The sequence below is a fragment of the Brienomyrus brachyistius genome, chromosome 23 (genome assembly GCF_023856365.1).
Source record: "Brienomyrus brachyistius isolate T26 chromosome 23, BBRACH_0.4, whole genome shotgun sequence".
NCBI lineage: Eukaryota > Metazoa > Chordata > Actinopteri > Osteoglossiformes > Mormyridae > Brienomyrus > Brienomyrus brachyistius.
The window spans coordinates 18,159,282-18,175,254 of NC_064555.1; the positions used below are offsets into that span (position 1 = coordinate 18,159,282).

At 46.5% G+C, this 15,973-nt stretch overlaps 2 protein-coding genes across 2 annotated transcripts; one reads left to right on the forward strand and one right to left on the reverse strand.

Moving 5' to 3' along the window:
• Positions 1–600: 600 nt before the first annotated feature.
• On the reverse strand, positions 601–6,500 carry LOC125719543 (cartilage associated protein). Its single transcript, XM_048994416.1, has 8 exons — positions 6,488–6,500; positions 5,644–6,172; positions 4,379–4,528; positions 3,551–3,722; positions 2,531–2,659; positions 2,009–2,154; positions 1,750–1,833; positions 601–969 (listed from the first exon to the last, which is right to left on the reverse strand). The coding sequence occupies exons 2-8, from the start codon at positions 6,097–6,099 to the stop codon at positions 916–918; spliced, it is 1,191 nt and encodes a 396-aa protein (XP_048850373.1). The 5' UTR covers positions 6,100–6,172; positions 6,488–6,500; the 3' UTR covers positions 601–915.
• Positions 6,501–6,582: 82 nt separating this feature from the next.
• fkbp9 (FKBP prolyl isomerase 9) lies at positions 6,583–14,699 on the forward strand. The gene is made up of 10 exons (XM_048993089.1): positions 6,583–6,995; positions 7,568–7,713; positions 9,401–9,590; positions 10,076–10,221; positions 10,492–10,681; positions 10,854–10,999; positions 11,125–11,311; positions 11,964–12,109; positions 12,627–12,790; positions 12,932–14,699. Exons 1-10 carry the CDS (start codon positions 6,799–6,801, stop codon positions 13,109–13,111), a joined length of 1,692 nt encoding a protein of 563 aa, XP_048849046.1. The 5' UTR covers positions 6,583–6,798; the 3' UTR covers positions 13,112–14,699.
• Positions 14,700–15,973: the final 1,274 nt, after the last annotated feature.

The following is a 15,973-nucleotide window of genomic DNA, read 5'->3' on the forward strand; positions in this document are numbered from 1 at the left end:
TCATTCTCTTCATTGCAAACTGCTGATTTTCTTTGGCAGCGGAATCATAATAAATCTCAAAATGAGACTATTATGGTCAGACCAGCCTCTCTGGCAGCTTCACCTGACAGACTGAATGTTTTCCAAGAAATGCAGGGCTGGTACTTTAGTTCAGTATCACTGCTCCCCACCCCGGATTGGAGGGCTGCCTGCTCTCTTAAGTCATTATCACCCTCACATATGCAGACCTGGACAGAGTTATAGCTCAGAAGGCAAACCGAGTAAAACCTCAGAGTATGGCTCAAGTAATTAAACCTTTTTGCATATCCAGAAAAATACCTTTAAGTCCGGTGATTCAGTTAACAACATTACTTAAAAATTACAGCAAAAAGAGAACACTGTACACGTGTACAAGAATGTTAATTATGTTAGAACCAACATGTTCTCAATTTTCCAAAAACACCCAAAAAAATTTATCACATAACCAAGCTTTCATGGATTTGGGTATAACTGCTGCCAAGGCCCAGAATTATAACTTTGCAGGGCAATTTTTTAAATATTCAAATTCAGCTTTCAAACGGAACCTTCATGTAGATTAAGTGATAAGTGAATGAGGAGGCATTTCACGTTCAGAAGAAGTTCATTTTTAAAGAAAAACCACCCACGTGTACAACAGTCCTCAATGTTAGTAAGCAGCATTTTGGGCCGCACTTGGCATACTGGAGCTGCATACGTCGTCACGTATGCAGGAGAGCAGGTGGACGGTGTGACAGCCAGACACACGGTACCGTCCGGAGTCAGTGTACAAAAATAAAGTCCGCCTTCAAATAAATACAGCAACAAGAAAAAAAAAACCTAGACCAGTCTTGACTGCATGTTGGGAATGTTCAAATGTCAACACCATGAGCTTCACACAAATACTGGCAAGGTGTTTCATCAGCTCTTGTTTTTATTTTCCACCATCTCGTCCAGGAATTCCAGCACCTCCCCCTGAAACAAAAAGCAAACAGGGAGAAAAACACGCAGAAAGCGGTGTGAGCAAACGTGCGGGTTTACGCAGGAAGCCGTGCCCAAACTGCTCATTCCCATCTGGTTCGCTCTCTCACCTCATGCCATTCGTCTTAAAACTACCCATTTACCTACTTTACTGAAGTGAAATAACTAACCCGACCACCTCAGTTCTTTATATTCACAATTTTGGGTTTACGGTTATTTGATTTCTTCTGGGAAAAAAAAACTCAACGTACAGTCAGTGTTGCTGAGTGGATGCGCAGCAAACTAAACCGGAGTTATTCTTTACAAGTCTTGTTGTTCTATTTGATAATCAGTCCCTGCACTGTATTCAATCCCCACATTGCATCTTTGCAAAATCAGGAAGGACACGATGCAGACTGTCTCCCTCTGCTGGAGCTCATAGCAATTTCACCCACAGTCAAAATTTGTAAATGTATTTTTACTTATTTGGGCTGAAGTAGAGGTAACACAGTGAGCTCAGTAAATGGACCCTCGTTGTCATGTACAGGAAAGGTGGGGTGACATGAGCAAAGAAATGGTGACCACAGGCCACTTTCGTCTGCTGATCCTTTAACCCTTTAACATCATGGTCACTGATCTCTATGCTGATGATGACCATTCATAGAGATTAATCAACACTGTAAACATGGAGAAGCAACAACAACAGGGCCTCAGGACTGAGCCTCTGACCAATCACAGAAATCAAGGGATCTCTCCTCCAATCCACTTTAGGGGGTAGGGCTAAGAGACACCTACCTCATCGTCTGCCTGTAGCCGTCGTTCTGAGAAGGCCAGCATTTCCTTCTGCATGGTGGTCATGTTAAAGTACCATACTGCCTCCTGTCAACACGGAAGGAAAATTATGAAGCAAAGGTCTAGGTGCATAGGTGCTCTGCAACGTGACCTGAGCGCGAGATGCATGTTACATCGCCCTCTAGTGGTTGACATGTCAGCTTATAATCACTATAGAGAGGAGGAAATAAAATTCAAAATAGTGGGGACGCAAGACACTCACCGAACGAGGAAGGAAGTCGTCCTCTGCAAGGCCAAACTTATCCTTGTGGAAGCGATAGTAGACCATGTTGCTCTTCATGACCTCGTCATCAGGGTCAAACAACACATAGCTGGCCACACAGGGCACGGCCTTCTTCACATCGTCCACTGCCAAGAGCACCAGCGTGGCCTTACTCATCTGTGTCATTATGCATGCCAAGCTCTTTAAACAGATTTAAGGTACCGAAATACTACCATCACCAAAAATGCAGTAACATGATCTAGTTGCAGCCCTTATTCATGTTCTGCGAGATGCAGGTTAAGGGATCGCTGACATCTGACCTCAGGCCCCCCCCCAGAGCTGAGACGTGATAAGGGGAGTTGCTAGGTGTGTGAGCTAATAGGAATGCTTCTACTACACGTAGAGATAATGTGTTCAGCAGCTGGAAATACGAGTACATGCTCCATTTCCGAACGGCTCCGACACTGAATTTCCCATCCCGAGAGGAGACTCTTCACAAACGCCGGCATGTTTTACACTTACGCTTGTAGTATGCAAACTGCAGATAGTGGTACATGGTCCCCACAAACCTCTCCACAGGAAAACCCCCAATGACAGGAGTGAGCTCATTCTCACACCTGACCTTTCGCCTCAAGACATCTGTGTAATGATCTAAAAGAAAAAGCACAAGAGATATTAAACCCAGTAAACAAACAATGCAAGCCCAGTAGCTTAATCATATTAAACAAGTATAATTTTCCCTTTTTAAGAGGAAATGCGTGATTTGGGCAGTTACTCATAACAGTTTTAAATTCGATTAATTGAAAATTCAGGCTAACTCATGCAGTTCCTCTTTCCCTGCATTCTAGCTACAAACATGCAGAACTCAAGGAAATATTAAGTAAAAGACATATAGCCTGGCAAAATGCCGACAGCAAGAGGCTAAGAGGTGCTCTCTTCAATTCAGATTCCTCATTACACTTAGTAAACAGACTTAATGCAAATTCAGATTCATGTCAAAGATGATCAATAATTTGTCAGCTAACCGCCCCTTACACAGGGCCCGTGAAGGTGCACTGTAAAAATCATCACTCAATATTAAAGAGCTCTCACGAAAGCTACATGATTCAGCATATGCAATGGCACGGCTGGACCACTGAACACTTAGATGGGAAAGGTCGTCATAAATGAAGGAAGGAAATAAAGTGCAGAACGTAAACAACGAGAATGTCTTCTAGTAAGAACATCAGTGGAACAACTTTACTGCCCAATGGCCAATGAACGTCGCTAAAAGGCACCGAATGAACGTCGCTAAAAGGCACCGAATGAACGTCGCTAAAAGGCACCGAATGAACGTCGCTAAAAGGCACCGAATGAACGTCGCTAAAAGGCACCGAATGAACGTCGCTAAAAGGCACAGAATGAACGTCGCTAAAAGGCACAGAATGAACGTCGCTAAAAGGCACAGAATGAACGTCGCTAAAAGGCACAGAATGAACGTCGCTAAAAGGCACAGAAAGAACATCTGTCAAATTCAGATGGCAGTCACAAGAGTCCCCCTACCTGCTATGGAAGAGTAGAAGTCCTTGAAGTCTCGGACTTCCCGGGAGCCCTCTGCCGCGGCCAGGCACTCGCCATACACCTTGCAGTAGTCACGCAGAGCGAGCTCCATGTCGGATATCGAGGTCAGGTAATTGTCTCCATTGTACGCTCTCACTGCCCGGATAAAGAGAACCTGTGCCGAGAAAGACAGCTTCGAAGGAGAACTTGGGCGACACGATGATCTACGGCCCGGAGCTGAAGCTCCCTCACACCAGCCTCTAGCCCTCAGGACGCCAAGCAAGCAGGTCACCTAGAAAGGCCCTGCATCAAAGCACAGACAGGTGGGGCTCTCCCTATCTGACGGGAAACTCCCACGCATAAAGAGGCAGTGAAGGTCATTGGGATTCTCTCCGGGCTGCATTTTTGTACAAGATGCTATTAATTCCTGCTTCCCAGTGACATCGCTGGCAGCTTCCTCTTTCAATTTCAAGTTTCAAGCCATATTTCAATTAAAGCATAATTTGCGGCAAAATCATCCTATTTTTTAAAAACCTATTAATGAGCCAGTGACCAAATATCTTTTTTTTATTATTATTATTTCTACTGCAATTCTCAAAAGAGGTCATGCCTGCAAATGTTTCTCTACTATTCTCTGCCTTCCTCTGAGGAGGTCAAGACCTTTTTTAAAAAAAAATTATTCTCTTTCTAAAGTTGGGTATTTACTGACTTAGTACCTGTACAACAGCAGAATCCTTGCGTTTCATAAACAGCACCACCGTCAGGTTAGACATGAAAGGGCAGCCTCTACAGAACTGACAAAAAAAGGCGAGGACAGCAGAGGGCGCTCACCTCATAGGACTTGGTCTCCAGGTCCCTGAGGTGCTCTTCAGTCCCTGGCAGGCTTCTGTAGTAGGCCATGTTCCTCTGCATCATCTCATCCTTGGGATGCTGGAGCAGGAAGGTGTGGGCAGCTGACACTGCTTTGGCCAGGTTGTCAGCCTGGGGGGGCAGGGGGGCAGGGAGAGAGCGTATCTGGGTGGGACACTCCATTCTAACAGGTTATCAATACACATTCATTCAGAATTACGATGCAAGAAAAGACAAATACCTCAAAATACAATGGGTTCATATAATATGAGATTATAGATTTTATTTCCGTGGTTAAACTTTTACAGGCATTTCCACTCATCTCATTTTACTTCGATGTCAAATTGAGCATAAACCGGCCCTGACAAATCCTAAAATCTATATTCTTCATCAACCTTTCAGATGATTCAGGTACAACTCTCACACGTGTCAGACAACATACTGCCAGTGCAGTGGGTGTCATGGCAAAAGTCTAACCTTTATTGGGACCTACTGCAGCATGGCGTCTACATGAACTGCACTGCAACCGTGGACCTGATCCCTGCGCATGTGGAAACTGACATGTTTCTGCAGGTATCATTATAATCCGGCTTCATCCCACAGTACCATTACATGCAGGCAGGTCAAACAGTGGCTTGAAATGACCCTCTGTGTGTGTGTGTGTGTGTGTCAACATAGACCTCAATTCTGATAGAATAATAATTCTACACTCCCAAATAGATAACTAAAGAAAAATACGCAACCTCTGCCTTCATATGGATCAGAACAGAACACGAAAAGCGCACAAGTAACGCATCGCGTTCTCCGTTACAAAATCAAAGTAATGTCATATACATATATATTCAGTCATATACATCACGCCAGATATTCTGACTGATGGATCTAATTCAGTTTTACTATATGGCGAATTTGATTTAAACTCATTAGCTTATTGAAACTAACACTTTGGCCTCGTCGTCACATAACGGGTCCCGCTGTACGTGGCAGCTCCCTGCGGTCCGGAAACGCGGCGCTTAAACAAGGAAACGGAGCATCTGCGAGGCATGGTCACCGCCGCTCAGTAAAATACTTAGAAGAAGTACTTTGTTCTGTTAATCTACTTCAGTCCATAAATCTATATACTTGATAAACAGCTAAAAACGTTTAACGATGGGCTTATCACAGTGCTTGAGCTGTGGGTGAGTGACTTTGAATCCCTTTAATGAAAGCCTACATTAACCATATGCCATCACTGGTGATGTCCTTACTTTGAAGTAAGCGAACTGCAGGTACTTGTAGGGCTCCCGATTCTCAAACTCCTCCAGGGTCTCCCGCTTGGGCTTGGTCTGCCTGAAAGCCGGTAAGCCCTGCTTGCATCTCTTCAGGCACTGGGCCCGTTTCATGATGTTCCCGAAGGACCGCAGCTCCGGGAATTGCGCGTATTTCCCTTCGTCCTCCATGCGAGCAGTGCTGCAGTTCATATTGCAGAAAGCCTCGCTGTCCCTGTACAGCCTGTAGAGACGCAGACTTACCTCCAGATACTCCACGCTCTCCTGCCACTTCTCCTCGCTGTACTGATCTAACGCGTATTTATAAGCCGAATCAAGTGGCATCAGTTCATTTTTTGGGAAACTTCTGAAGCTGTAACTTTCGTACTGACCATGTACAACATCCGAAAGCACGATCAAAAGAAAAGTTCGTGTCAGAATAGAAATCGTTGCCATTTCTGCTGTAAGCCGACGCCGGACGAGGCGAAACGCGAAATCCCGACGGCAGACACCTCCAAGTCCGCCTACCCTGCAATTGACGGACGTAGATGGGTGGGGTTATGAAAAACCATAGTTCTAAGATTACATTTTCTAGATAACCTAATTTTATTTTACCACACATTCACACAATAAAAAACATATATATATATTTATTTTAGTAATATTGTCAAGCTGCATTTTAGAAAGTTGTGTTTGCCGGTAGAAAAAAATAGATGCATAACATATTCCGTTATGTTTACACAGTGCTGTGATTTATTAAAAAGTCAAGAGAAATTTTGCTACAGAATGAATTTAGTTAGATTTATAATGTATATAATGTGATAGCCAGGTCGACACAACTGACCCCCAAAGTGCCACGTAGGAGGTTCTTCATAGTGGTCTACCGCCCCCACCCCCCCCCTCCCCTATGTAAGATATGTATTAAAAAAAATGAAAAAGCCAGTATTTTAGTGAACAGTACAGGACGATCCTAATAAAGCTGCATATAGTTTTATGTAACTTTGTAAGAGAGGTGGAGTTGAGCGTAACGCATGACGAGGCGCCGCGCACGGTCACGCCGCGGTGCGGGTCCGCTAGTGCGGGACAGAAGGAGATCATTCAGTCACTGCATAAGGAGTTAGGGCCGGAAAAGCAGCATTTAAACTCTGTTAGACGATGTCTGCTCAAAGTGCGACGTATTTGGCATTTCTGATAACTTGTGTTGCTTGCAGGGCGCCGCCGGTGCCGTTAGACGACATTGTCATTGAGAAGACTGCCGTTCCCGAGCAATGCGAAAGAGCCGTGAGAGTCGGCGATTTTGTCAGGTATCACTATATCGGTACGTTTCCCGACGGAAAGAAGTTCGACTCCAGGTAATACGTGTTTCTTTGATGTATTTGGGAGGGGGATGGGCGCCGTATGCCAAAGCGGCATCTTTAACTGGCCACGCAGGCAGCATCGCGGCACGGTAGCGGCTCGATTGGGACAGTCCCTGTCACACTGAATAGCGTTATAGAATCATTAAAACCCGCAATAGATAGTCGAGATAATACAGAGCCGAGTTGTTTGCCTTATAGTATAAGAATTAGTCGATACTTTACGTAATTATAACGCCGCAGAATGCTGCTGTGTGCAACTACTTTAACTACTTTTAGGTTGCAAGTTTTTCCACAACGCAAGATGCTGATTCGACCAATCCCGCATGCCCATATCAGTAAATGAATAAAAGTATGTCAAATAAGTAAAAGTTTGGTGAGCTTGGTAAACTGCTCTTGTGTGAGGAACCTGTAGTTATTCTAAATTATGAAGACCGTTAAGCGCATTCATCTAAACTGTACCGCGTTCATTTTGTTAATGGATGAAGGGTGTTCATGCTTGGCAAGTCCATCACTGCGGATGCTGCTGGTGACGATGTTGCTGTTTTTTCCCCCTATTTTCTCCGTAGCTATGATCGAGGCTCCACTTACAACGTGTATGTGGGAAAACGACAGCTCATCCCCGGGATGGACAAGGCTCTGGTGGGAATGTGTGTTAATGAGAGGCGTCTGGTAAAGGTCCCCCCCCAGCTAGCATATGGGAAGGAAGGATATGGTAAGACAGTTGTCCTCATGCCTGTATTAACCTTGATGCTACGCAATTCCATGACAGAATGCTGTTCAATGGACTCAGCATTTGTAAGCATTGATCACTGTAACGCACTGGTGTCTTCTGTGTCTCCATGTGTCCCCGTTAAACACCGTAAGCCCTTCAAGATAGAATACAGCGGAATGTTTCGCATCTCCCGGTCACACTATGGTTTAGCACATTCCGAAATGGCGAGGTCATTCCGACTTTGGAACTGTTTGTAGAAAATGCAAAGTATATTTACTGAAACATGAATGGGAATCCAGTGTGTCACCATGGAAACCAGTGCGGTCCATGAAATGTCCTTCAGCTTGAAGTGGAACTGAAGCAGTACGGAGGAAGTGTTCTTCTAGAGCCAAACACATGGCACACCAGCCATTTCTGTCACTGTAATTACAGTGGTTAAAATAAGTGCCCGTTGTCCTTGACATTTTGGAAAATGGATCCTCTGGTGGATTTTAGCCCTATAGCAGCATTGCTCTGCGTGTACTTCACGGTGACACGGTTAGGAATGTATTTCCCATGGAATCTGTTAACCTACCATTGGCTCATATTTGCAGTTACACCACTCTTACTAACTAGTTACTCTTGTATATCATGTTAGAATCCTTTTAAAATAATCTGACTCAAAAATAGAGATACGTACATCTCTCTGTGATCGGCTGGACTAGACCAAAGCCGTATGGTTTAGTATGGAATTCAGGGCCTTTGGTTACATGTATGGGCTTGCAGGTGGGCCAGTGCTACTTTTACTGCAACACGACGGTTGGACGTTTCAACAGCCAATCACAGGCACCATGCAAATCCTCAGCCTTTTCATGAACGCCTTGAATCCTTGCACGCTACTGCGTAGGCAAGGACTGTGATTGGCTGATTGTTTGCTGATGTCTACGAGCTCAGTGATTGGCTGACAGAGATAATAAGCATAACTTGTAAAGGTCTAATCGTATATGGAGTCGTGTCTTTTTGTTTTTTAAGCAATGAAGTAATAACATTGGAAAAAAAGCCAGCTAGGCAGACTCTTAGGCCTTCTTCTGAACAAAAACGCGTCAGTAAGTGTGTTAAAAGCAAGTCAAAATCTGTAGTCGCAGCAGTTCTTGCACGGCTGCAGGGACACATTACTTTTGGAGCAAACAGACAGCAGATCAAACAGCAGATCACTCTGTGTGACTGTAGGACCTAGACTGTCCACTGTTACTGATTCAGATGGGATTGGCTAATCCTGGTTCCTGGTTTCTCTCCTGTTTTCCAATGTCTTAGTCGAGACCATGACCCTGATCAGATCTCGGCACAGGCTAGCAGAAACAGATCAGCCTTTGTGGGGTCTCACAGCACGATGAGGGAGCTTTTTCTGGTCTTAGGTGACCTTGCCACTAGGACTCCCACTAAGACACATGACAGTGCTCATCCAAAGCCCACGCTGGTGTCTCTATTGATGTCCTGATTTCCGTCCTCAGTCCTTCAGTCCTCACTGCATCCTATAGAGAAATCACAGTTTGATGCAAACCTGTGTGTGATGTTTGCTGAGCCTACAGACCATAAACCCCAGCCTCTGGACTGCGTCACTGTTCCCATTGGACACCCGTTCTGCCATCTGTCCAAGCCGATGGCCAAACGGGGCCCTTAAGTGACAGCATTGTCCCCGGCCCTGCAGGTGACATCATCCCACCTGACGCTGTGCTTCACTTCGACGTCCTTCTGCTGGACATTTGGAACCCGGAAGACAGTGTCGCCGTGAGGACGTACCACCGGCCCGAGCAGTGCGGCCGCACCGTGCAGGTGTCCGACTTTGTGCGGTACCACTACAACGGAACGCTGCTCGACGGCACGCTTTTCGATTCCAGGTCAGGTTCCTGTTCACACAGCTGACGTGCTAAATAAAGCCGAAGGGGGTTTTGAAATTCATTCGTAATATTAAACAAAATGATTATTAATTTTTAAATATTTATGATATATTTTTCAAAATATGAATAGCTAGCAAGATATAGCGTGACTTTTGCCTGTTTCGGAAGTTGGAATGTTCAAATGCATAAACATAATACATAAGTGCCACATGCCGTTGTTGCTTCTATTTTTCGTGAGAGTTCTGTCTACCGATTCCTTTCCAAATGATCAAGGCAGCTACATACCCTTCTCTTGGTCTTGTGTTGTGCTGTATGTAATCTGCAGATTGCACTTTAATCACAAGCCCCTATTTTACTCCTGAAGCTGTAAAACCACTGAAGCTGACTGGTTCCTCTGGGCCAGCGCACTCCTGGGTAATCAGCCCGTAGTTGCTGTTTCTGCAGTATTTGCACGCAGAGTTACTCTCGTCGCTCGCCTTCCGTAGCCACACCCGCCTGCGCACGTACGACACGTATGTGGGCATCGGCTGGCTGATCGCCGGCATGGACCAGGGGCTGCTGGGAATGTGCGTTGGCGAGAGGCGCATCATCAGCATGCCGCCGTTCCTCGGCTACGGCGAGAACGGGGATGGTGAGTGCTCAGCAGGGACGGGCCTCAGGTTTGGAGTAGGATATTCCAGTCATATTTAACCATTTTCTTCATAAATTGCGACGTAAGCCTTATATGACTTTAATGTCTTACTTCTCCTTGAGCATGAGTTACTTGTGAATTTCCACGGTGGTCATAGTAGTGGCGAGCTTCGCAGATCTGGGCTGACACAGACTTGTATGCGTAGAGGTGGCCACATTCGGCGCCCTGCCTGTAACTGACTCGCGTCCTGGTCACGGCTTGCCTCGCCAGGCAGCGACATCCCAGGTCAGGCCTCCCTGGTCTTTGACGTGGTCCTCCTGGACCTCCACAACCCCAAAGACAGCATCAGCGTGGAAGCCCAGGTAGTGCCGGAGCCATGTCCGCGCAGGAGCAAGGTGGGCGACTTCATGAGGTACCACTACAACGGTACCCTGCTGGACGGCACCTTCTTCGACTCCAGGTGACACAGATGTGCTGCTTTTCTGTTGCTCACCATGACTTACATGTTTCCTCCATGACCAAAGAAATCATTCTGGCTTCTTGTCCAGGGGCCCAACCTCATTGCCTTGAGATTCGAGCCTACAACCCTCTTGTGGAAGTGCATTGAGTAACAGTTGTGGCTCTTTGCGCAGTTACTCCCGTAACAGCACATATGACACGTACATCGGGAAGGGCTACCTGATCGCTGGCATGGACCAGGGCCTGGTGGATGTCTGTCTCGGGGAGAGGAGGAGGGTCACCATACCCCCCCACCTAGCCTACGGGGAGGGGGGCACAGGTAAGGGGGCGGCCAGCCTCTCATGGTGCATGCTCACAGAAAAGACACCGTACCCCAGGGCTGCAGTCAGAGCTGCTTGTTGTGCGTTTCCTGTTCCTGCTCCCGGGCGGGATTGGGGCGCTCAGACAGGATTCCCGGCTCAGCGGTGCTGGTCTTTGACATCTCCGTGGTGGACTTCCACAACCCCTCGGACACGGTGCAGATCACCACCACCTTCAGGCCTGAGAACTGTGACCCGCTGAGTAAGAAAGGCGACTTGGTGAAATACCACTACAACGCCACCCTCATGGACGGCACCTTCATCGGCTCCACGTGAGCAGCCGCCTCCACACTCGGGGTCATGTGAGGAGAAACGCACTAGATGGAGATAAACCAAAATAAAACCAGGAAAAAAACATACACACACAGGTTTGTAATTATGTCTTTGTGGGGACTCTCCATTCATTTATATGGGGCAAACTCTAATCCCAACATGACGACCTTAACCCCTACCCAGCCCTAACTGTAACCATAAGTAATCAAACAAAATACAATTACTTTTTTGATCGCAGTCACAAATTTGCATGAAATTGAGTTTCTCCTTGTGTGGATCGAAAAAATGGTCCCAAAAACGTTGAAATCACAGGTTTTTATCACATTGTGGTGACATTTGATATGCCCCCCCCCACCCCAATTCCTTCATGCCCCAAAGTTTGAATAACTGTGCTGGATATGCAATAAGGAAAAAGGATGGATGAGCCTACACAAACACACCGTATTTCAGTCCTATCGCTAGCAGACCCTGCCTGGAATTACACGCATTAGTCTCCCCTCTGATTACATTCAAATGCAAACCTTTACCATCTCCATAATCTCCCCGCTCATGCCTGAAAGGGTTAAATTATGCTATAATATGCAAGCGATGTTTCAGCATGGTGTGTCACTGTGTTTGTGTGTGTGTGTGAGACCCTCCCTGTCCCCGTAGGCACAGCTTTGGGAAGACGCACGATGTCCTTCTGGGCACTGGCCAGGTGGTGCTTGGGCTGGACATGGGTCTGACAGACATGTGCGTGTTTGAGCAGCGCTCCCTGGTTGTCCCTCCCCACCTGGGCTATGGCGAGAGGGGGGTTGGTAAGCGAAGCCCTGATCCATGATCCATTATCCAGACACCTGAAGATAGTAACAGCCCATCGGGCCTATGATGTACACATACAGCCATATATGCAGAAAGCAGGCTCTTTGGGGGCTGCAGGTGGCTCAGTGGGCTAAGCCTGTCTGCCTGTGATCAGAAGGTCAGCTTCAAACCCAGTGCTCCCAGCATAGTCATGTGTTAAGCTCACTCCCACCTATATGGAGTGCAAGGCAGAGTAAGCAAAGAGAATTTCCCCATGGGGATCAATGAAGTGTCAGTATTATTATTGATTATACTTTATTTATACAGTGCACCCTAAGTTTTTGCTACTGCTGTTCTCACATTATATTCACTGTCTGTTCTTACTGACATTTTCAGAAGTAACTTACTGCTTCAGGATGATTAGATATGTGCCCAGCACTGCCATGTGTGCCTGGGATCAGTGTGGTGCTCAATCTCCACGTCCTGAGCTCACTCTGTGTGTGTGCGTGTGTGTGTGTGTGTGTGTGCGTACAGTCGGTGAGGTCCCAGGCAGTGCTGTGCTGCTGTACGACATCGAGATGATGGCCATGGAGGAGGGATTGCCTGAGGGCTACATGTTTGTCTGGAACAGTGAGGTGTCACCAGACCTCTTTGGCGAGATGGACAGGAATCAGGATGGCCATGTGGATTCTCCTGAGGTAGTCACTGTCACGCAGTCACTGTCACGCAGTCACTGTCACACAGTCACTGTCACATTAACACAGGCATCACCACATGCCCACAGATTCAATGTAGCCTCATTGCTGCACTTCCTAATCTGTGGCCATTTTTCCTTGCAGTTCACAGACTACATCATACGGCAGGTGCACGAAGGCAATGGCCGGTTGGCTCCCGGCTATAACGCATACCACATCATAGACAACATGTTCTCCAACCAGGACCGCAACGGCGACGGCAAGATCACAGCCGCGGAGTTCAAACTGAAGGAGGATGAGCCCCCAGTGCGAGACGAGCTATAATATAAATAATCACTGACACACATGACAGGGCACACGGGGCGTCGCTCACACACACGACAGGGCACACGAGGCGTCGCTCACACACACGACAGGGCACACGGGGCGTCGCTCACACACACGACAGGGCAAACGGGGCGTCGCTCACACACACGACAGGGCAAACGGGGCGTCGCTCACACACACGACAGGGCAAACGGGGCGTCGCTCACACACACGACAGGGCACACGGGGCGTCGCTCACACACACGACAGGGCACACGGGGCGTCGCTCACACACACGACAGGGCACACGGGGCGTCGCTCACACACACGACAGGGCAAACGGGGCGTCGCTCACACACACGACAGGGCAAACGGGGCGTCGCTCACACACACGACAGGGCACACGGGGCGTCGCTCACACACACGACAGGGCACACGGGGCGTCGCTCACACACACGACAGGGCACACGGGGCGTCGCTCACACACACACGACAGGGCACACGGGGCGTCGCTCACACACACGACAGGGCACACGGGGCGTCGCTCACACACACGACAGGGCACACGGGGCGTCGCTCACACACACGACAGGGCACACGGGGCGTCGCTCACACACACGACAGGGCACACGGGGCGTCGCTCACACACACGACAGGGCAAACGGGGCGTCGCTCACACACACGACACCTTTTTCCTTTTTGTAATGTGTTGCTATATTGTCTTTGCAATGTTTTTATTAGTTTTTTAAAAATAATTCCCTGTCTTTAAATCGGGTACTTAACGCAACTGCAGCCCAGAAGGGGGTGTTAGGGACTGTGTATGGGCAGGACAGTGCTATTGGTTATGCCAGTTTCTGCACAGGGAATTACACACGGATTTCATCCATCTTCTTGTACTGCATTTGTATTTTGTAACACCGAACGTTACTTAATGACACAGACACACAGAAAATTTGCATTTTATTTATTTAATTTTTTGTTCATCCTTCATGCCGTTTAAATAACCCACCACTACCAGCCATGTCCAAATGCATGGGGAAAATGAATGATTGAACTGTATGGAAAAATCATGCGCAATTTATTTGAAATTTCATTTTTAATACTTTTTGTCTCCACCTTCAGCACCTGTTTAGCTTCTGCAGGTTATCATTCCAGCCCTTTCTTTTAGCTTGTCTAGGATTTAGGGCAGACATAAAGTTTTTAATCCATTTTAAAGCACAAAACTCAACATCATAAGGATGATTTCCATAATGCACGACAAAATATCAACATTTATTTTTAAATATCAATTTTGAAAATGATTAAGTAATTAAAAAAATATTTTTTGAAAAAACAAATACCTGTATCGACGTGAAAACCCGGCGTTGAGTGGGAGAAATTCAGTGACACCTCATTCCTTCCCTGTTGCCGGTCAGACTAAGGGCTCTCAGTGAAGGCCCCTCTCTGCCATCGCTGCCCCTCCCATCTTCCATAAACGCAGCCTGAGGCCATTTGCTTTGCAGAACACTACTCTGCAGGGCAGGTTACCACTTTGCCACAATCCACAAATTTTCATTTTTATTGGGCTACATCGGGTCAAATCCTGGAATAAATGTGGTTTTCTTACCATGGCTGTGTAACTGGGACTTTTATTAATTGTGGAACCAACTGCTGTGGCCACCTTTTTAAAGGGGGCAGTGAGTCACTGATTTTTCAAGTTAAAGTGTGTGGGGGGGAAAAGTCACATTGATTTACAACGCAAATTCCGGAAAAGTTGGGATGTTCTTTAAATTTGAATAAAATGAAAATTAAAAGACTTTCAAATCACACAAGCTAATATTTTATTCACAACAGAACATAGATAACATAAATGTTTAAACACATTTTTACAATGTTATGCACAAAATGAGCTCATTCCAAATTTGGTGCTTGCCACAGATCTCAAAATAATTGGGATAGGGGCATGTTTAACATGGTGTAGCGTCTCTTATGTATGAAATTTACAAAGTAGAGGAAGCCATTCGGCCCATCAAGCTCGTTTGGGGAGAACTTAACTAATAGCTCAGAGTTGTTAAAATCTTATCTAGTTCTGATTTAAAGGAACCCAGGGTTTTAGCTTGCGCTACACTAGCAGGAAGACTATTCCATACTCCAACTACACGCTGTGTAAAGAAGTGCATTCTCAAATTCATTTTTCTCCCGCTAATTTCCACTTATGGCCACGAGTTCTAGTATTTAAACTAATAATGAAGTAGCCATTTGGCTGAACAGCATCCCGACCTGTTAGAATCTTATACACCTGGATCATGTCCCCCCTTAGTCTCCTTTGCTCGAGGCTGAACAGATTCAGCTCAGCTAACCTCTCCTCATAAGACATTCTTCTAAGACCAGGAATCATTCTCATCGCTTACGTTGCACCCTTTCCAAGGCAACAATGACAGTCTTAAGGTATTCAAAACAGTTTGAAGACGTCTGGGAATCGAGGTTATGAGTTTCTGGAGTTTTGGTGTTGGATTTTGGCCCCATTCTTGCCTGATATAGGTTTCCAGCTGCTGCAGAGTTTGTGGTCGTCTTTGACGTATTTCCCGTTTAATGATGCGCCAAATGTTCCCTATAGGTGAAAGATCTGGACTGCAGACAGGCCAATTCAGCACCCGGACTCTTCTCTGGCGAAGCCATGCTGTTGAAATAGCTGTAGTATGTGGTTTTGCCTTGTCCTGCTGAAATACACAAGGCCTTCCCTGAAATCAACATCCTCTGAAGGGGAGCGCATATACACACACACACATAGACAGTGTTCCTTCCAAAACATGCTGCCCATACCGTATGCACTTATGCACCCCCATACCATCAGAGATGCTGGCTTCTGAACTGAACGCTGATAACACGCTGGAAGGACAT